The 21,946-nt window shown below is 50.6% G+C and overlaps 1 protein-coding gene across 9 annotated transcripts in view; it reads left to right on the top strand.

The window, feature by feature from the left end:
- Positions 1 to 21,946, top strand: part of EFCAB6 (EF-hand calcium binding domain 6) — a 247,752-nt gene that overhangs the window by 45,487 nt on the left and 180,319 nt on the right. For all 9 annotated transcript variants that reach the window (XM_058741086.1, XM_058741090.1, XM_058741083.1 and 6 more), the window contains one exon: positions 4,506 to 4,572. In XM_058741086.1, the coding sequence (XP_058597069.1) occupies positions 4,506 to 4,572 (67 nt within the window). The remainder of the gene's footprint in view (positions 1 to 4,505; positions 4,573 to 21,946) is intronic.

The following is a 21,946-nucleotide window of genomic DNA, read 5'->3' on the forward strand; positions in this document are numbered from 1 at the left end:
TAAGGTTGCTGGGTAGACAGTCCCCTCATTTGAATGTTAGTTGTTGGAAAAGCTAAACAACTAGAAAACCCGAAAGCAGGAGAGTTCTTTTTTTTTCTTTTGTTTTTGTTCCTTTAATTGTGAAACATCAGTCTAATAATTAGCTTGAGATGAAAAGGATCACAAGTTACTTCCTTAAATATAAAAGGCTAAATGTTTAAACGAAGTTTGAAAGGTTTAGCTGAAAACTGACTTAACCCGTGGGGCTGAATTTTTTTTTGCTGTTGGAGACAGTGAATCGTAGCTAACAGAGATGCTCCCTCTGTTAATATGGTAGGGTATATCCATGAACGCACTTCCACTGGAAACTACTAAACTGACTGACATAAGGTAAAACATATATGTGCATTTTCATTCATTAGTGAGCTAGCCAGAAAGCGAGGACTCCTTAGAGGCCAACATGAAATGAGACGAAAGCCAGCTTTTGCCCTGAGAGTATTAGCTAAATGCTGGTGGATGTGTGTTTCAGCTTGGTTGGCTCTTTAGAGTGGAGGGGACAGGAGACAGACGCTGAGGTGGAGGGACCCAACAGAAGACCAGTACATATAAAGTTAGGACACCTAAACCCTCACGTAAGGGTAAGTTGTAAATATAAATTTGCATCACAGAAGGGCACAACAAGGAAACCTACCTCTTTCCATGCTGCATTTGGGCAAAGGACAGTAAGTCAGTATTTATGCAAGTAAGTCCGTGCCTGAAATAATGCTACCTGTGTGGTCTGAGACGTCTCAGGCTAGTAGTTCACTTAAAACTGGTCCTGGCCTGGGTGTGGCCTTCTGTAGAGGAATACATTTTCAACCTAGCCCTTAAAGAATTTCCACAAAGTGCCAAGTAATATCAGACCACACACACACAATATTGAAAACATATGAAGAGACAAAGAATGAGGTTGGCAAACCAATAGAAGCAATGTCCCCTAGGATCAGATATCCAAGTGCTCGAAATACTGGAAGTATCAAATATAGAATCTAAAACTATTTTAGAATGTTCAGAACAATGAAAGAATGGACTCAACATATAAATACGAAAGAAGAGGCCAAAAGGGGAAAAAAAAAAAAAGATTTGGAAAAGTACGGAGCAGAACTTCTGGTACTTGAAAGATGCAATAACAATTGTAGCTATAAAATTCAGTGGCTGGGTGAAAGTCGTGGATTAAACATAGTCGAAGGGAGCATTAGTGGAGTGGAAAGTAGTTCCAAAGCAGTTATCCACGAAGGCCACCCAGAAAGACAAAGACAGATAAAGTATGGAGGACACGCGTAAGAGACATGGTGGGGAGAAAGAGTAGGCCAAGAGATTTCTTACTGGATTTCCAGATATACAGGGAAAAGATAGGGAAGAGAGATATTGAAAAGGATGATGGCTGAGAAGCTTACGCCAGCCAAATGAAAAGAAACGCCTATGTAGACATGTCCCAGTGAAACTGCAGAGCAGCAGAATCAGAGAGAGGAGAGGAAAGGCAGCAAGAGGAGAAACCAGACTGGCCTAGGGGACCAACCATAGACTGAGACTGGTGTCCCTGGTTTGAAACAGTGGGAAGGCCTCTCCCATGCACGGGGAATAAAGTATTTGCCAGCCCAGAATCTGTAAGGTCTCTTTCTGTGGGAACACCGGTGCCCTTTTAGCTTCTTGCCGTAGCATAAACTCAAGCACTGATGTCAGGTCATGTGGAAAAGGGAGAAACGTGTCCCCTCTGCCTGTGGTGTTCAAGGTCACCTTTCAACTAGATCCTTTCTTTGTACTACAAAGCATGCCTCTTATTTTTATACACACATGTAGTATGAAGGAACCCCTACAATTGGAGAAGGGCAAGTTGGGGGCCTTTGTGTTTGGCTCTCACTCTTGATTTGGGTGATTGTTAAGTAGGCATTTGCCTTAATAATAACTAAACTATGAAAATACATATTCTTTTCTATCTATAAGTCATATTTCATAAACACAATGTAAAACTCAGTAAGTTCAAGAAACAGATTAGCTATAGCAGAAGAAATAAGTGGACTGGAAGACCGGCCAGAAAAAAACTTAGCCAGAAGGCAGCACAGAGTCACAGAAATGAAACTGGAACTCTATGAAGCTGGTAATGAGAGATGGGATGGGGTGATACCTGAAGGAGCAATGGCGGAGGACTTTCCAGAACTGAGGGAGGGTTCCATCCCGCTGACTCAGAAAGCCAAAGAAGTCCCGAGCAGGATTAAAGATGGGGGTGGGGGCGCAACTACCCCCAGACCGAGAGATCTGCCAAGAAGCCAGAGGGCAACATCTAGACAAAAGTGACTTCTGAATAGCAACAGGGATGCCAGGGGAGTGAATTGACGATCACAGTGTCTGGAAAGAAAATCATTGCCATCTTAGAATTATATATAAAGAACATATCTTGCAGTATTTTCAGAATTGAAATAAAGACCTTGTAAAACAAAAATGGATTTGGCCCCCCATTAGATCCAGTGACAGAACTTTAAAGGATGGACTTTTTAGGTGGAAGGAAAACGCTCCTGGATGGACAGTTAGAGGCGATGCAGGAAAGAGTGAAGGGCAAAAAGGACAGTGAGTGTGCAGTTGGATCCAAACACCCGCTGACCTCAGGAAGCACTAAGGGCTGAGAGTAACGATGGCTTTGGGAATTTAAAAATAGAAGAGAATTAAAATACACGACAGTAGCAATATATACACGGAGAGGAGGGACTGGCATAAAATGTCCTCGAGTTGTTACCTTGTCCAGCAGGAAGATGAGAAATCTTGATTAACTTTAGACTTTGAAAAATATGCAGGTTATAATTTCCAGAACAACTGCCATAAGATTAAACATGGAGTGTTTAGAGGCAAACAAGTTGATGGAATCCTAAAAATGGGATTAACCGAAAGAAGGCAAGAAGCCCGCAGAATAGGGCGGAACCAATAGAAATTCCAAATGTATTGGTGATTGTAATAAATGTTCCACTTAAAAGGCAAAGATTGTCTGACTAGGTAACAAATAGTAAACTCCACTAAGAGAAAAACCTATACAGGCTTACAGAAAGGTTAAAAAGTGAAAGGGTTTCAAGACCTACCATTCCAAGAAACACTAAAGAAAGAGGGCGCCGCTAAGTTAATAACTGATAATAAGCTGTGTTCTCCTGAAGCAGACAGAAAGATGGAGTTCAGGGGTGCAAGACGCAGTGTAGGGGAGACAGCTGTGAAGGGAAGAGGGCCACAGGGGAGTTGGGCCCAGGAGCCGCCCTGCGGACTGGAGAGGGAGGGAGAGAGGAAGGGGGAGATGGGGAGCGAGTTTGCACCTGGCTCCAGGGACACCGGGCTCCGGGGACACCGGGCTCCGGGGACACCCCCGCTGCTCCATTTCTCCAGCTGACGGTGGGTACACAGGCATTTGTCTGTTTTTGTTCTTTAAGTCTGAAACGTATCTTCAAAATAGTGTTTTGTGTCTCTTCCGATACATGATTAAGACATGAAAAATATTACATTTGATATAGAACCACAAGTCTGGATTCCTGGCGAGTTTCCCTGTTGAAGTTGGGCACTTACCCCTCCCAGCCTCAGTTTCCTCCAACGTAAAATGAAGTTAATTTCTGCTGGAAACGCTCCAACGTCTTCCGCTTACCCCAGTATGAAGTCCAGCTTCCTTGTCATGGCCACAGCACCGCAGAGCTGGCATCCATTTCCATCCCTGCACTCACCCGTGTCCCCTGCCCTTGCCGGGCGGGCTCTGGTCTCCGTGGCCACCGCCAGTAGCAAAGCTGGGACGTGCTGAGTTCCGGCCCCCTCGGCCTCGTGCCGCTGTGTCCTCCCTTTGCTTTGTCCAGAGAGCTTTTCCTTCAAGTGGATCGTTCCTGGCTTCTCTGCTTCGGATTGTTCCAGAGGGGCTCTGAAGTAGTTGATAGATACGTGGATAATGTGAGATAGAAAACAGTTAATAAAAGCAGATGGAGCCACGGGGATGGTACAGACATACATCCACCACGGAGTCCTTTACCGCGTGGCAAAGAGTGCCCCTGGAGTGGACTGGGGACCCCTTAGAGGTCAGAACACAGGACTGCAGCAGAGGGGCGCGGTGTGGGGTGTGACCCGGCACCTCCACTTCTCCAGCCACGACCTCCGTCTCCCTCAGTCTCTTTGTCTGCAAACCAGGACGATCATGGCCCCTGACCCACAGTCGTCGTGAGGATTAAATCAGATGGGGCTCGCCGTAGGAAGTGCTCATGCATGAAGTGTCAGCTGTAACTGCTCAGGTCCCACACTACCTGGGAGGAATAAATGTTAGATTTCATTTTACGGATGAGGAAACTGAGGCACGGAGAAGCTAGGGACTTGGTCCAGGTCTATACTGCTGGCAGATGGCAGTGTGTAAGGGATACCTCGTGCTTGTAAATATATAATTTAGAAATCCTTATAATTTTGATCTCTGCAGGCCCTACATAAGCATTTATTTGGTTAAAACATGTTAACAAAAAGTCTTTATTTTTATTTTTCAGGGGAGGTGGGAATGAAATGAACTGCAGTCGGACAGTAAAAGAACTTGAAATCCAAGTAGGAGAAAAGGTAACAGAGATCTTTTAAAATTCTTCCCCCGACCCTTTGTCAAAAGCATCGTCAGCAGAGGTAGATGCGGCAGAATGGGCCACATCTTGCGGTCTGCACTCTCCCGTCAGGGCCGTCTGACAAATAGATCCGATAACAAGCCCGTGTGACAGCTTGCATTCAGACGGCCTCGGATGGCGTCTCTTCGGATGAGTGACACCAACAGGGAGTCCTGGAATAGGAGTCACTTTTGTAGTAACTTTAGGTCCTCGGTATTAGGGCTGCCCTTTCTGGATTTGTCCAAGACTGAAGCAAGGATCTCTTTGGAAAGAGAAAACTACTGCTTTTCAGCGGCAAATGCCAATTAAGAGCAGCATGGCAAAGATAACTGGTGAAACCCAACGTGGCATATATTTAAGTACTGAGTAACTTTGCCACAGAAGCTACTACATGTGTTTAGGAGAGGAGCATATAGCTTTGCTCCTTCCCGTTTGCTGATTATGGTTGGACACCGTCGCGTACGGCCAGGGAGGGAGGAGATGTGCGTGGCTTCCCGGGGTTGGAATCAGACCCCTTTTAAAATGCATTTGAGCCTGTCAGTTACACAAGCAGTTTGAGAATCATGATTTAATTCACCCGGTTCAATATGTTGCTTTGAAATGTGACCAATCTTCTTTCCTTTTTGAACCTTCTGGGATTTTCATACATTTCAAAATTTAAAAATCGCCAGAAATCCACAAAATGTTTGTCTGAATTTCCCTGGCTGAAGCCACTGACACCAGAAAATTCATCTTAATGTGACATTTTTTAGCATGACATACTCCTAAAAATCTGGTTTCACTATAGTCTGTATTAGTAAGAACCCTGGTGTAATTATCTGCTTCTGCTATTGTGGTTCATTTGTTATTCTGTAAGAGATACATAATATGATTGGTATCATTTATGGCACGCCTTTAATTTGTCTCTTCATAAGCTGTGTTAATCATGAAATACTCCTGGGAAAGTCAACCGTTTGTCAGAATCATCATATCAACATAAACACCATCATGGATCAAAAATGCAGCATTTCAGGGGCGCCTGGGTGGCTCAGTTGGTTGAGCGTCCGACTCTTGATTTCAGCTCAGGTCATGATCTCACTGTTGGTGAGAAAATAAATAAATAAACATTAAAAAAAAAAAATACAGCATTTCAGCGAGCGCAGCGCGTATGGACCTGGGCCGGAATTGGAAATTACCAACAATAAGGCCTCGCCGAGGAAAGCCACAAGGGACCCTTGATCCAATTCCTCTGTTATCTCAGCCCCCTCCCTCTTATCCTAACAGTGGAGGGAGCCCTCCCACTGGTTAGGAGCGAGTTAATCAGTGGGCTTGCACAGTGCAGCTTTCAAGCAACTTCTGGGGAAAAGGCCGAGGAGGGGTGATTGCAGAAGCGCTAAATCCCTGGGTGGCTCGGGGAGTTCTCTGCCATGCATGCCGGCCAGCGTCCACCGCACCCCAGTTCTACCTGGGGCCCCGACTCTGGGCAGGCAGGTGGAGTAGGACAAGACCGACCTGGGGACTGTTAAAAAAAAAAAAACAACAAAAAAAACTCAACCGAGTAAATGTGAAGATCTAAGTTTCAGGCCAGGTCACCTTCCCTGGGGCGAAGGACAAGGGTCTTTTTAGGTGGATCACCTCACCTGTCTTTGGGAGAGGGAGGAATAGGGAGGGCCCACGAGACAGATGACCTCAACCGTGCTGGCTGGTAAATTCCAGATTGATTGGCTTCAAACTCCAGTCCTGGAGAAGCTGAAACTTCAAATAAGTCTTGGTTTGCTCTGCTGAGGACAAGGGACTCCACTGAGTGCCTGTGGCTTTCTTTTGAACAGGACCGGTCGGCTCTGGGTTTCCGTCTTGGAGCTTTGCCACTCACCAGCGGCCTTGACAAGTCTTTATCACTGGCTTTCCCTTAGTGGGGATAATAGCACCACCTTGAAGTATAACTGAGCTCAAGGGGTTCGCCACTTGGGGTGCGTCAAACTGAACACAGCCCAAGGAAATGTTGAAAGCAGAGAACTTTGCGTTACCTGTTACAAGTAAGGAGACGGGGAGACAGTTCTCAAAGCGCCGTCTCCCTGTGGGGTTAGTACAGGAAGCTTTCATTCCGTGTGTCGCGGACAGGGGCAGGAGCTGACGGAGGCACTTTTGGTTCAGTGGGACATGCCAGCGTGTCAGCGTGCTGGGGCGCATACATCGTATGTTTAAAAAAATGGCGGAAAGCCCTGCCTGTGGGAGGCGCTCTCAGTATTCTAAGGAGCGAAGGGTAACTTCAGGGCAACTCGGCGGGGGGGGGGGGGGGGGGGGGGGGGGGGGGCTTCTGCACGGGTCCTCAGCTCCAGTCCGGCTCATACTGGCTCTAGCAGGGGGCTCTCTGGTGAAGCGTCTAGCTGGATGTCTTCTTGGCCGGACCTGTCGGCTCCGCAGAACAAAACACATCCTTCCCCTCTTCCCTTCTGCTGGTAGCTTTTCTCCCTCCTATTTGAGTCACTTCCCGTGGCATCCTGGTTCCCAGAAGCGCTGTTGTGTGCCTTACAAATACCCGGTGTGTAAAGCACCTGGAACAGTTGGACAATGCCAGCTATCACTGTCTCATTATTACGGCAGCTGCCTTTGAAGGATAGACAGGAACGCCAATGGATCTCCTCCCTTCCCACCCACTCCCAAAATAAACAGAACCAAATATCCTCACCTGTTAGCTATGTGCAATAGCGTATTTCCAGTTAAGGCTATTGTCCTGCGAACGGCCCCCACAGGAGCGCTGGTGGCTGCGACGAATGCCTGGGAGGTTTTTTTTATTTTTATTTTTATATATAACTTATTGTCAAATTGGTTTCCATGCAACACCCAGTGCTCATCCCAACTACCTGGGAGTTATTAAAAACAGGGTCTCTTTAGACATGTGTTGTCACTGCCGGGTGATCTATATGGTTTGGGAGAGCTCATTATTTTGTTTTAAATATAAGTCCGCGTGGCTTGCCAGAGCCGAGAATGTGTGCAAGTAAGTGTCTCTGAATTTTGGGAGCCAAAATTTTGCTAACTGTGTGTGTGGTCTAGCCTTCCTGAGCCGACAGATAGTTAGCAGTCAGGGCCCCAAACTGACTGAACCCCAGTGCTTGTGTTTCCTCATCGTTTCCCCTGCAGTGAGCTTGGTCTGATGGCTGGTTCCTCGGCCTTTCCCTTCTTCATGGGCACTCTGACCCTGCAACAGGTGTTTACATTCCCGCTCGTTGTCGAGTTGAACCCTTGGGCTCTCTGAGCCCTGTTTTCTCCATCAGTCACGGGGTGGGATAGGGCGGGCCAGACCGGATGATCCCCAGGTCCCGTCTCTCCGTCTTCTGGTGAGTGTGACCCATGGCTTCACGGGAAGAGGTTGCCGTCTGATCGCGGCGGGCCCTGTGTGTGGGAGAAGAGAAGCTGTGTTAGCCCAGGTAGTCCTCAGGGCATCACATTCTGGCTCCGGCTGGTCCTGGTCCCCTGATGGCGCTGCACTGGGTCCTACTCGGTAGGGGCTCTGAGTCCTGTGCTTTCCTTTCTTGCTCTCACTCCCTCGATTCCTTGCTTTTCATTTGGTCACAGATACGTTCTTTCCTTTGTGCCTCTTCTGTGCCGTGACTTGGCGTCTGCTTGACGGGTCCTTGAGGTCTCTGGTCTATTCAGTTCCCTGCTCTCATAGTCTCCTAGGGAAGCAGAGGCATTTAGCGGGAATCAGGCACACCTGGCCTGAACCAACCTTGGTTACTTCCTGGGGTTGTGGCCTGACTCCCTCCCCTGAAGCACGGGGCCACCAGAGGGTAGCTCTCGGAACAGAAATGGAAAATGGAGGGTTTTGTTAGAAGGAGAAGGGAATAGGGGCAAGGGGATTTGCAGAAGGGGACCAACAGCACCCGCTTCAGCCTCCTGCCGAAAGGATCCCGCCGCCCCCGGGCCTTAATCCTTTGGACGCTATGTAATTTTTGAATTTTACCAGCTCTATGAATAATAGCACTGATTGAGCACTTACTGGAGCTGCTCTAAATATCATATGGTGTTAAATTATTTCGTTCAAGGTGTGCCTGGGTGGCTCAGTCAGTGAAGTGTCCGACTTCAGCTCAGGTCGCGATCTCGCGGTCCGTGAGTTCCAGCCCCGCGTCGGGCTGTGTGCTGACAGCGCAGAGCCTGGGGCCCCGCTTCGGATTCTGTGTCTCCTTGGCTCTCTGCCCCTCCCCTGCTTGTGCGCATGCTCTCTCTCTCTCTCTCTCTCTCTCTCTCTCTCTCAAAAATAAATAAACATGAAAAATATTTAAAAATATTTTTAAAATTACTTCATTCGAGGGGAGCCCCACAAGGCAGGTGCCATCCCTGCCCCACACTGATATGGAGGGAAACGACAGAGGGTGAGCATTGTGACCAAGGCTGTGGCGCTGGCGGGCGGAGCAGCTGCAGTTCCCGCCGTGGCCGCTTGGCTGCAGAGTCCTCGCCCTTAACCAGTAGGCAACCCCCCCCCTCCCCCCCCCCCCCCCCCCCCCCCCCCCGGCCTCTCGGAGGCCCGGTTAGAAAAGAAAAGGTATTGATGCTTCCTTTGTGACTCTTTGTTACGCCCGCGGGTAGACCAGGCCAGCACAGAGAAGTGTCTCGCTCACCTTGGCCGGGAGCCATCTTTTTGTACAAGTGACGTCTACTTCCAGGGGCATTTGGGACTTTTCTTCCTGTCCGCACTCTGACGTCCTGCCTTTGTCGCCCTTCTGCCCTACATCCTCATTCTGCTCCGCGCCTGTCCTGCACGTCTCCAGCTTCATCCTGCGCCGGTGGCAGGGGTCAAGGCCTAGGACATTCTTCGGGGGAAGAATCTCCCGGGAAAGAAAGGACCAAGGCAAAGCTTCAGCGCGGCCGGGCCAACCAAGTTTTGGTCTTTGTACTCCGTCTTATCTCTTACCAACTCGCCCCACCAAGGGTGAGGTGGAAATGCCGGAAAATCTCATGCTGCTACTTGAGGTGGGGCGGGTGCTCATTATGGGCCGGGACCAGGGAGCTCCTGAGACACAGGAAGCTGTTCTGAGCCATATAAGAACGCAGGGTATGTCTGGAGACGTCATGACCCTTCCCCACGGCCCCATCTACAAAAACAAAACAAAACAAAACAAACCTGTATAATTCAGTTAAAGACACAAAAGAAGAAAACAAAAAAACAAAACCCAGACACATCCAGCGCCCCAGGCTGTTTGCTCTCGACCACGTCACCACCCAACTCAGGGACGCTTTTTTTAAGCCTGGGCGCCATGATGTCAGAACATCTGGTCCACCCAGTCAGCCGTGACCAGTGCGTCTGTTGGACACCAAGTGATCTGACACAAGTTTTTATGGGATTACCCTGGTGCCTTGGAGTTGGAGGATGCAGCCCGAGTCATTTCCGAAGCAATTAGTAAATAATGAGGGGCCCTGAGCTGCTTGCTTGGTTTGTTATATCCTCGTGCGGAAGAGACAAAAGTAATGGGTCGATTCATTTTCTCAAGTAGGTGAGTTTTCCTAAAAAAAAAAGAAAAGAAAAGAAATTAAAAAAATTATTGCTTGAGAAATAAAGCAACAGTCATTAGAATCACAACCATTTCATAAACGTACCTTCACATTATACCACCACATTAGCATGAACGAATGTACCAGAATGCAGTCTGTTGGCCTAATAAAAAGACTGTGTCAAACTCAAAATGAGGCCATTTACTAAAACATACAAGCTCTTGGTTAATTTATAATATTCTCCTAATCCCACTTTTATCACCTGTCCTTCGGTGCACTTGGTATTAATTGCCTATTACAGCAGGTATTTGAACACATCTCCTCTTTCGTCTGAAGAAAATATTAGCATATCGTAGAGCTGTTGGGACAGATTGTATCCGAGCCACTTTTTCCTCCCCGCAGAAAAGCCTATCAATCATAACTGAATATAGTGATTAATAATGTCACATCTCTTATTCGTGTGTCTGTGCACAACTAAATGAAGTAGAATGCTTACATTCTGATCTGGAGAATCTCACATAACAAAATCATCGGTTGCCATTTTCAAAAAAAATTGGATTGAAGATGCTTCTCTCCCAGGACCTATTTTTGGTTGCTCTATTATTAATTCACTAAAGGCTCTGTCAGGAAGCTAACACAAAGATTCTGTGACATCAGAATTTGTATCATTTCAGACTAAGTTTACGGTTTTCTGTTTTTTTCTCATTAGGTTATTTATTTTTGAGAGCGAGAGAGGCAGAGGGTGAGCAGGGGGAGGGTCAGAGAGAGAGGGAGACACAGAATCCGAGGCGGGCTCCGGGCTCCGAGCCGTCAGCCCAGAGCCCGACGCGGGGCTCGAACCCACGGACCGCCAGATCGTGACCTGAGCTGATTTCGGAAGCCCAACCGACTGAGCCACCCAGGCGCCCCGTTTTCGTTTTTGTTTTTGTTTTTGTTTTTTTAATCTTCTTGCATGTGGCAAAATCAATACTTCAGTCAAGATTGTAGGGGAGATGGGCTGGGGACCTCGGGCCACCACTCACTGTCCAAACACCCCGTGCAAGCCAGCGTCTCTGCAGGCTGTTTCCTCGGCTGTGAAATGGAGAAACGATACTGCGAAGTTTTTCCAATATTGTCGAGATTCTTGGTGGCAATACACATGAAATGAACTTGCTGTAGTGCTGGGGCCATAGAAGTTACTCAAAAAATCGTGAGTCTGCATTTGGAGGAGAGAAGACGTGAGTTGTCACGTGGAAAGTGAAATGATGGCATGTGGTCACTTGTGGTTTTAGGCCACAAAGAGAGCTCTGTGCCCCAGGCACGTCTGGGCTCCGGACTCACCACTGTGTGCAGAGCAAATGGCAACTTTTCCTTATATCTTATTTGCAATTTTTCCTTACTGGCCCTTCGTCCACGTCCAGTCCATCAGCAAGTCTGTCTGCTGTGTCCTTGTGCCGTATCTGGAACTCATCCACCTCTTCCGTCCCCGCCGCCACCGATGTCCCCACCCTGTGCTTTGTCAGGAACTGCTTTTCCTGTTCTTGCCCGGGCCCCTTACACTATTCTGCAGGACACCCAGAGTTATCTGTTCAAAACAGATGTCAGATCTCACCAGACCCCTCTGGTTAAGATGTCCTGTGGCTTTTGGTTGCCCATCGAGGAAACATCCCCCAAGTATCCCGGCTTATAGTGCTCAGCATGGGAGCTCTCTCCAGGGAGATTTTTTTTTTTAATGTTCATTTTTGAGAGAGACAGAGAGACAAAGCGTGAGCAGGGGAGGGACAGAGGCAGAGAGGGAGACACAGACTCCAAAGCAGGCTCCAGGCCCTGAGCTGTCAGTACAGAGCCTGACACGGGGCTCGAACTCATAGACCGTGAGATCATGACCTGAGCCGAAGTCAGACGCTTACCTGATTGAGCCACCCAGGTGCCCCCAGGGAGATTTTTTTGGACCAGCCTATCTAAAATTCCATATTTCCCCCAACACTTAGAACATTCTGAGGTTTTGGTGTGTTTACGTGTTTATCACTAAGATAGATGTTCCCCGGGGAGCGGGTGCCTTCTCTGTCTTGCTCACTGTTGTAACTTTAGTGCCTTGAGCTGATCCTGGCACTTAGGGTGACCTCAGCAAACATTTACTAAATGGATAAATAGTTCTGTAGGAAAGGTTCCCAGTAATTAGAGTAGCTGGGAAACACTGCATGGGACAGGTGAGACTGGTGGTCAAGGTGGGCCTTTGATGGGGTTTCAGTGTGCTGAGGACAGAGCAAGAAATGGGATGTGGGGTAGCTATATAGATTTGGCACCTTTAAAAAAATATATACAGATTAAAAGAAAATTTTTTAAGTTTATTAAAAAAAATTTTTTTTTAACATTTTATTTATTTTTGAGACAGAGAGAGACAGAGCATGAACTGGGGAGGGGCAGAGAGAGAGGGAGACACAGAATCGGAAACAGGCTCCAGGCTCCGAGCCGTCAGCCCAGAGCCCGACGCGGGGCCCGAACTCACGGACCGCGAGATCGTGACCTGAGCTGAAGTCGGACGTTTAACCGACTGAGCCACCCAGGCGCCCCGAAAATTTTTTAAGTTTATTTATTTTGGTGGGGGGGGGGAGAGGGTGTGTTCAGGAGGGGGAGGGGCAGAGAGAAGGAGAGAGAGAGAGAGAGAGAGAGAGAGAGAGAGAGAGAGAGAGAGAGAGAATCCCAAGCCGGCTCCGCACTATCAGCACAGAGCCCGATGAGGGGCTTGAACTCACAAACTTTGAGATAACAACCTGAGTCGAGATCAAGAGTCAGTCGCTTAACTGACTGCCCCACCTGGGGAACCCCTAGATTTGGGACTTTTAAAACCCCTTGTTGTTTAGACATGGGGCTTATTTTCATGGCTGTGTCAGAAGTTCCGTGGTAGCTAAAACCTCTTATTGGAAGTCTTTATGTGTTGCAGGTAAACCTTCTGCAAATAAAAATCAAAGGTGGGAGAAGGTTTACCTGGCCTATGGTGTATGTAGCGACGAGTTTCCCTCTTCATTCTGGCCGCAAGGAAACCCAAAGCCAGGTTTTTGGAGTTTTGTTCCATCGTAGCAACTCTTGACTCTTTGGTTGCTTTAGCTCTTTTTTCAGCACCCTCTTCTCTGTTCCCGTGGATCTCATTTAACTGTCTTTTTGTGGAAGCTTGTTCAGTTTTCGGTAAAGGCAAGATTTGTCTGCGTTCAGTGAGTAAATGCATCGTTCTGGGCCCGTGGGGGCGAGCGTCAGAGCGGCGAGAGGAAGCGTCAGCCCTGGGCACCGAGGCGAAGCCTTTGTTAAAGGTAAACAACGCCCGGCCGCTGCCCCTCCCACATGTCCCCAAATTGAAAGTTTGCATTTATGGGGTTCTGAATGTAGTCTAATTTTTTCCTATCTGGTTTGGCTCATCTCTACCAGCTGGTAAATAGGAAATGTTCACGGTAGGAAGCCAATACTCTGCAGAGTGTAAACAGATGGAATCGATATAAAGTGACAAGCTAGACTGTGCTATTGAGAATACAGAGCCAAAAGTAAGAACATAACAGTCAAGCTACTTATTCCGTTCCAGTTCATTTAGTCCTGAATAGCGCCTCATATCTGCACAGCTGTGTTGTTCTTTTTTTTCCCTCTTTCTTTCTTCTGGGTTGATAATGACAATTTCAAAGAAAAACTTTAATTAAAGATTTTATACGAAATAGCCAAAAGTAGAATAATAAGGAAAATGAGCACTGATGTGTTTATTGTAAGAAAAATCCTCTTGCACGGTTTCATTTAAAAAAATTTACTCCTTAAATTTAAAATGAATGTAGTCGTGGTGACAGAAAGGTGCCAGACTGACAGCCGTGGATGCTGAACCCTTCCATTTTGGCTGCAGAGCCAAGACTTAGAAGCTGCTAGAAGCCCCCTCCCCTTGGGGCTCTGTCCCCAGGCAGGCGGGGAGAATGCCGGGCTGACCCCCTTGTGCTAGAAACCGGGCAAGGAAGGGTGATTCCGGGGGAGGAACCGCACAGAAAATAGCTAAACGGGAGCCAGTAAGATACCACTGTGGCCGCTTCAAGTCAATTTACTGTTCGGGTTGTGCTCCGGCATGAAGAAGCTTGGCCTTCCTCCGGGAAGGGCCACATCGGAGCCGGGTCTAGAGAAGGATTATTTTGCAGCCTAGCTGGGGCTTCTGGGCTTCTGGGAGGGAACATTAGGCCTTTTCTCACCTCCTTTAATGTCTGGGTGGTCATATTTATTTGGGTTCACAGCTTTCCTTCCCGGAGCCCGAAGTGCCATAAAAAGAATTTTCAACAAAGAACCGTAGAGTACAAATAACAGCCACTGTTAGCAGTTTATTGAACCATCTGAACTCGGTGGGGTACAAATATGAAGCAGCTTGATTGCTTCTTCTCACTGTTCTTAAGCAGCCGCTAGCAAATTTGCCTTTTCGTCCCTTAAGCGTATCTCAGGCAGGTCTCCTGGCTCTCTGGCCACATTTACTTACGCACACGTCTCGCACGGCCTAGTCCGGTTTCAACCTTGAGCTCAGGCCCAGCTCAGCTGGCCACCTCCTCCCCTTCCCGCTGCGCGAGCGGTGCACGACCTGCTTACCCTCTGGTCCTTCTCTCCCTCTCCCCCTGTGACCGTTGGGGTCTGTGATGAGGGTCGAGGAAAGGGAACATGTCTTTCTCTCTCTGCGCTGGTGTCCTGGTGTCCTCTGTGGGCAGCATATAAAGGCTCCTCCCTTATAGGGCACAGGGGCAGTTATGAGGACCGTGCTGTGTGGGCCTTCAAACCATGTGGTTCCCTGATGCAGAGGTTCAGTCCTGGCTTAACACCCTCTGGACCTCCTCAGCTCTACTCCTGGTGGTCCAGTGCACATCCTCAGGTGCGTGGGTCCCTTACCTGAGGAGCAGCCCCTGGGAGCGGGACAACTCAAGCCCTGCCTTTCTTGGTCTCCACTTAACCCGAGGAAAACTTACACGTTCCATCCATACCAAGAGTAGGCTTGCAGGCTGCTCTGACCTGCCCCTCCCACTCTGCTGTCTCTGTCCCGTTCAGCTTACCCCAGGATGATATACAGCAGATCACTGAGTCCACTGGGAAATGAGATCCCTACACATCCTTCTTGTAGTTACCTGTCCTATCTGTACAAGGATTTACTTGGCCTATTAATGTCTCTTTCCCCCCATAAATGCTGTAGTCACCCCATCCATCCATCTATCTGTCCATCCATAATCTATCCATCATCCTTTTATCCATCTATCCGTCATCCATCCATCCATAATCATCTATCATCCATTCTTTTATCTATTTATCCATCCATCTATCCATCTATTCTTCTATCCATCCATCCATCCATCCATCCATTATCCATCTATCCATCCATATTCCACCCATCATCCATTCTTTTATCCATCCATCCATCCATCATCCATGCATAATCCATTCATCCATTCCTTTATCCATCCATCCATCATCCATCCGTCCTTCCGTCCATCACCCATTCATTTATCCATCTATCCATCCATTATATGTATATACATTCACCCATTCAACAAATATTCATTGATCCAGGCCCTCTTCTTGGTCCTGGACCCTTGCCTACTGAAGAAGACCTTACACTTTCTCAAGCTGCTGTTAACTTGGACTGGGAAGTGGGGGCAGTGAAAGGGTTAGAGGAGTTGGCTGGGGTATGAGGGAGTAGTAATACTTCAGCTGCTCAGTATTCTTTAACGTGGGTATGTAGTTATTTGGTTGTTTGGAACTCTGTCCTCGGCCTTTGGTCCCAATCCATAATTCCCATCCCACCACCGTTTATTGAATATGTTCCACATGAGGTACCTGCACACATGAGCTCATTTCATCTCAACCACACACTGATAGAATGTCTTTATTCATTCCCATTTCACAGATGAGGAAACTGAAGTTTAGTGGTCAGGTTACTGTTTCAAGGTTACTTGAAAACTAGTGCAGAGCTGGGATTCAGAGTCTTGCTTCAGAGCCTGCCTCTGGTGTACTACGTTGCCTGGAGGTCCCTTGTGGAGAGGGAGAGAAGGAAGCGTTGGAGCACTGGCTTTGTGGTCGGGGTGGGGCCCCCACTGCTGCAGCCCAGAGCAGTTGATGCGGTTTTCAGTGCGGTTCACCACCATGCCTGGGGGAGTTTTCTCTCCTCCCATCTCCCCGCTTTACTCTCTCTTTTTTTTTTTTTTTTAAACATTTATTCATTTTTGAAAGGCAGAGAGAGACAGGGTGCAAATGGGGGAGGGGCAGAGAGAGAGGGAGACACAGAGTCTGAAGGAGGCTCCGGGCTCCGAGCCATCAGCCCAGAGCCCGACGCGGGGCTGGAACCCACGGACCGTGAGATCGTGACCTGAGCCCAAGTCAGACGCTCAAGCGACTGAGCCACCCGGGCGCCCCTCCCTGCTTTTCTCTTAAAGGTCAGATGTTCTCTACTTCTTGTAAATGAGTCTGCCCTCCGTAAATTCATCTAAATCTTATTTTGAATATTTTAATTTTGCTCCTGTCGTTGCCCCCATACCCACCCGTCTCCCCCTTCAGTAATCACTTTCTCTTTTCACTTCACTCCTATGTGAAATAGGGCTTCATTTCTTTCCTGGAAATGTTAGGTGAACGAGTCCCGGTCTGTGTGGCCCACACGGCAGAACTTAAAGCTTTCCATCTGCCTTTCTCCAGTCCTGCCGTCCAGGCGGCAGAATCTGGGCTTTCTAGTCTGTCCTCGCTGTGGGTCACCACCCATCATCCCCCTTGTTCTTGGCTGTCTCCCCAGCCTGGGGCTCCAAGGACGTGGAGAGGGCCACATGCTGCCCTGCTCTGGAGGCCCGGGGTGCTGGGTGCACTGGGGACCAGCGAGGGGGAAGGCAGGGGCGGGCTCCAGGGTACAGGGGGAGCTAATGCCAGCTGGCATTAGCGGGGGAGGGTAGAGGGCCTGTGTCTGCGGTGGCCAGCACACAGCCTGGTGCGGGGCTCGCTCAGAGAGCCATGGGAAGCAGCTCGTGTCTGGGCCCGGGCTGCCCAGGGTGGGCCGGGACTAGTCTGGTGCAGGGCATGGGGAAGATGGTTGGGAAGAGAAGACTTGAAACGCCGTCCCCGTAGCCTCAGACCCATTTCCTGGCTCCAAGTCTTTATTATTATTATTATTATTATTATTATTATTATTATTATTTTAAAGGTTTTTGGGAGAGAAAGAGAGAGAGAGAGAGCAAGCAGAGAAGGTGCAGAGAGAGAGAGAGAGAGAGAGAGAGAGAGAGAGAGGGAGGGAGAGAGAGAATCCCAAGTAGGGTCCATGCTCAGCATAAAGCCTGACGCGAGGCTCGATCCCACGACCGTGAGATCATGACCTGAGCCGAGATCAAGGGCCGGACACTTAATTGTCTGAGCCACCCAGGCGCCCCATGGCTCCAAGTCTTTAAAGCCATAAGTAGCTACTGTTCTGGTTTTCTTTTGAATCCTCAGGGCTTCTCCTGTGTTTGTGCACATAAAGCTCCTCGACTTCGGATAGAGGTAGGTGGGAGTCCATGGGTGGGAGTGGGACAGGGGTCGTGAACTTGTTCTGTAAAGACAGTAAGGAATGCTGTCTTTATGGGCCAGGTGTTCTGCCCAAGTACTCATCTGTGCCCCTGTTTGTAGGGGGAGGCAGCCAAGGGGCAACGTGCAAATGAGCGGGCATGGCCGGGCAGCGTAAAAGTTGCCTGTGGACTCTGAAATGTGAAATTCATCTTTCACGTGTCACCGAAGAGCCTTCTTTTGAATTTGTTTTAAGTCGACCATTAACAAATGTAAACATCGTTCCTAGCTTGTAAGCGACACAAATAGGTGGTAGGCAAGAGTTTGCCGCGCCTGGAATACAGGGAAGGGAGTCGGGCCTCTGTGGTCGGGGACGCCAGGCTAGGAGAGCACCCCTTTCCGGGCCCATCTCTGGGCAGTAAGGAGGGCAAGGCCACGGGTTCTTTTCTGGGAAACTTGCCGGGTGTGGAGGGAGGAAGTAAGGGGCTCTTCTCCTTTTGCTGACAGTGGACCAGTGTTTGCCTCTCTCCGTGGGTTTGGCCCTCTGGATCACCCCTCCTTCAGAGCGGTGGGAATGGAGGGACGGAGCCCTGGGGAGCAGAGGCCAGACAGGGAGCTGGGTGCCCGTTTCAGGCAGGAACACCCCCCCGATGACAAGATCGAAGCTAGGGAGCCAGCGGCCGGGTGGAAGTGTAATTAGGAAAGCCAGCGGGAGGGCACGGGGTCCTGCCCCCCGAGGAACTGTGGCGGGGCCAGGGGAAGGGCTCAGGGCAGCAGACCCAGCTTGCTAACTCGCTCTGCAAATATTTATGAACATCCACGCTGTCCAGGTGCCATTCTAAGCCCGGCGGGTATAGCGGCAAATAAAACCACGTCCTCCTCCTCGGAGTTTACGCTTCAGTGGAGGAAGGGAAACGATAAACAGATACAGAAAGGAAATATGGAAGGGGCCCGGGTGTAGATGAACGCCAAGAGAAAAAGAAAGCGAGAGGTCAGGAAAGGATGCGAGCGCAGGCTTCTGTGCGGGCCATCGAGGAGGGCTTCCCAGGAGCAGGCGGCGGGTGACAGACCTGAAGGAAGGCCAGGAGGGAGCTTCAGGAGGAGGAGACCGAACGTGCAAAAGTCTTGAAGGTTGAGCATGCTTGGTACGGGCCGGAGAAAGCAAGGCGGCCGGGCAGCTGGAGCAGAGAGAGCCGGGGAGGGCAGGAGGGGCGGGGTGGAGAGGGAGTGGGGGTCAGACGACTAGGGCTTCGCAGGTCTGGTGAGGGGCCTTCCAGCCTGTGCCAGAGAGCCTGCCGGGCTTGGGAATTTGAGCAGTTCGCTGTGGCTGGAGCCCAGGGACTGTGGGAGGGGGCGAGATTGTGGGATTTGGAGCTGGCGTGGGGGGTAAGCAGGAGGCTCAGAGACAGTGGCTCTTAATGCAGACGTGTCCCACTTATACCAAAACGGCCCACGTCGAGCTGGCCTAGAAAGGAGCTAGATGCTGCCCACACCGTCCTATTTTTCTGTCTCTACCTTCTCCTCCCCTGCCTCCCCCCGCCCTCTCTTTTCAAGGGAGCCGGGACACGGGATGGGGCACGGCCACGGCCACTGTTGTGCCCCCGGCCATTTTGTCCCTTGATACTCTTTTCTTCCTTCGTGTCGCGTATGGGACGAGGCTGCTACGCCGTGGCCCTAACTCCGCGGCTTTGATAAGCGTCTCGCCCATCTGCAGCTCGGTTCAGATCCTGCCAAACTTCAGTCTGACAGATGATAAGAAACTTGGAGACATACCTCTGGTGGGTGTGAGTTCTGTGCCAGACTGGCTGCTTCCTGGCTTTCCACGCTGGAGACCCATATGGGCCGCTTCGGGGTTTCAAAAAAGCACATCGCCTCATGTCCTCCGTTTTACCCGAAGAGGTGAAGCGAGAATTTGGCGGCAGACGCGGTGCCGAGGTTTCTGTCTGACCGCAGAGCAAGTGCGGTCCGTGGCCGGGGCTCCGTTCTTTTAGACAACGCGGTGGGGCTGAGGGAGGACGCCTGCGAGCCGCGGCCTCACCTGAGCGGATGCGGTTCCCGCTCCTCCTCGCTGGGCAGTCCCCGTTTGGGATATTAAGCTGGTCTTAGCCAGTGTTAGAAGCGGGACATGTGTATGGAACTTAGCGTGGGGCTGGGCACAGAACAGACATCCAATTAATATTTGTTCAGTTATCATATGACCGTAACCATTATTACATAGTAGACGGAATCATTCTGACATTCAGGATCGGCCCGAGGAGGTATTTGCAGACGCATAACAGAGCTTCCTCAGAGGGTGGCTTTTTCCCAAGCAGGAGAAAGAGAAGGCAGGTCGTTCCTTCATTCATTCGCTCAGACACCTACTGAGCCGGACCCCAGAGCCGAAGCCCTGAGCCCTGTCTGGGGAGCTGACGCTCCAGAAGGAGAAGCAGACAGTAAAGATGGGCATTAAATCAGCTGGTGAGGGGGCACCTGGGTGGCCCAGTGGGTTAAGCGTCCGACTCCAGCTCGGGTCGTGATCTCACGGTTCGTGAGTTCCAGCTCTCTGCCGTCAGCGCAGAGCCCGCTTTGGATCCTCTGTCCCCCCGCCCCTCTCTGCCCCTCCCCTGCTAACGGTCTCTCTCTCTCAAAAGTAAAACGTTCAAAAAAAAATCAGCTGGTGAGAAGTGCCCTGGAGACGAGAACCTGCGTATCGGGGATGGGGTCCTGACTTAACACTCGCGGTCAGGAAGGCCTTTCTTTTTTTTTTTTAAATTTTTTTTTTTTTTCAACATTTTTTATTTATTTTTGGGACAGAGAGAGACAGAGCATGAACGGGGGAGGGGCAGAGAGAGAGGGAGACACAGAATCGGAAACAGGCTCCAGGCTCCGAGCCATCAGCCCGGAGCCTGACGCGGGGCTCGAACTCACGGACCGCGAGATCGTGACCTGGCTGAAGTCGGACGCTTAACCGACTGCGCCACCCAGGCGCCCCAGGAAGGCCTTTCTGACGAGACGCCATGTGGGCCGGGATCCGGATGGAGCGAGGGAGTGAGACAGTGGGTGTCTGGGGAAGAATGTTCCAGGCAGAAAGAACAGCAAATGCAGACGCCTTGAGGCGGGAGGAGCCTGGAACTCGGGAGGAGCAGCATAGAGTCCGGGGCCCGGAAAGCGGCGAGCCAGGGGACAGGTGGCGGGGGACGGGGAGGGGGGCGGCTGAGGTGGCAGAGCCGCCTGGGGCCGGTCTGTGGGGCCTGGCGGGTCAGGGTTTGTGGGGAGACGTGAGCGGGGCGATGTGGTGTGGGGGACGGGGTCGCGAGTGTCCGGTGGGTGGCGTCGCGGAACGGGGGGTGGGGGAGGCCTCTCACGTGGGTTTGGAGTCAGACGGACTTGGACACCGGAGAGCACGGGGCCGTCGTCTTAGAGCCACTTCTGTTTTCCTGCATGAATGAGGAGCGAGGCTCTCAGCGGGAAGGAAGGCCAGGGATGGGAAGGGAGGTGCGAGGATGGGGAAGGTGGACAGAGTCTGGTGGGGGTGGTGAGTGACTAACGCAGCAGAGCAGGATCCCACGGCGACCGCCCTCGAGTGAGGGGACCCAGCTGAGTGGTGGATGGGCCGCCCCCTGCAGCCACATCAGGTGCCTGGAATAGGCGGGGAGTTGGATTTAATCAGGGATGGGGGCTTGCCAAGGCTGAGGCGGGAGTGGGGGGCACGTATGCAGTGGTGATGACAGAGACTGGCTGGGAGGGAGCGAGGACTGTGCACAGGAGTTGGAGTGGCAGACGGGGGCCCTCGTGGGGAGAAGGCCGTGGGGTCCTGCACTCGAGGGAGGGAGCTGGAGCAGGGCGGGGGTGGTGGGAGCACGGGGCCTGATTCTGGAGAGTGGCCGTCACTGGGGATGACGGGGCCGGAGTCTCAGCAGGCAGCGGTGACCTCAGGCCGGGTCGGGGGGGGAGGGCCAGGAGCTGAGAGATCTGGGGTCAGAGGTAGTCTTTGGGAAGCCACGAGTGGTCCTTGAGGCAGGGCAGGCCTGGCCGGGGCTAACAGCCCAGCTAGGAGGGCCTGGCATTTGTAGGTCCAAGCAGCCAGGGAGGAGAGGGAGCGGGTTCCTCAGCCCAGCGGTTCCTCGGGTGTGAGCACGAGCGCGGCCACCGCAGAAGAGGGTCACCAGGAAGGGACCCATTCCCATCCCTGGGAGGGACCCACTGGAGGAAGTGTTGGGGAACTAGGAGATGTTAATGAGAGAAGAGGCCTGCTCGTCTTAGAGTTTTTCCCAAACCCCTTCCTTGAGGGGGACCGATCACCCGACTCTGGGCTGGCCACAGACTTGACCCAGTGCAGGACGGTTGAATCAGACCTTCTGAGGCTGTACCAGACAGACATTCATCGCTTTTCG

Source organism: Neofelis nebulosa, chromosome 8 (assembly GCF_028018385.1).
Source record: "Neofelis nebulosa isolate mNeoNeb1 chromosome 8, mNeoNeb1.pri, whole genome shotgun sequence".
NCBI lineage: Eukaryota > Metazoa > Chordata > Mammalia > Carnivora > Felidae > Neofelis > Neofelis nebulosa.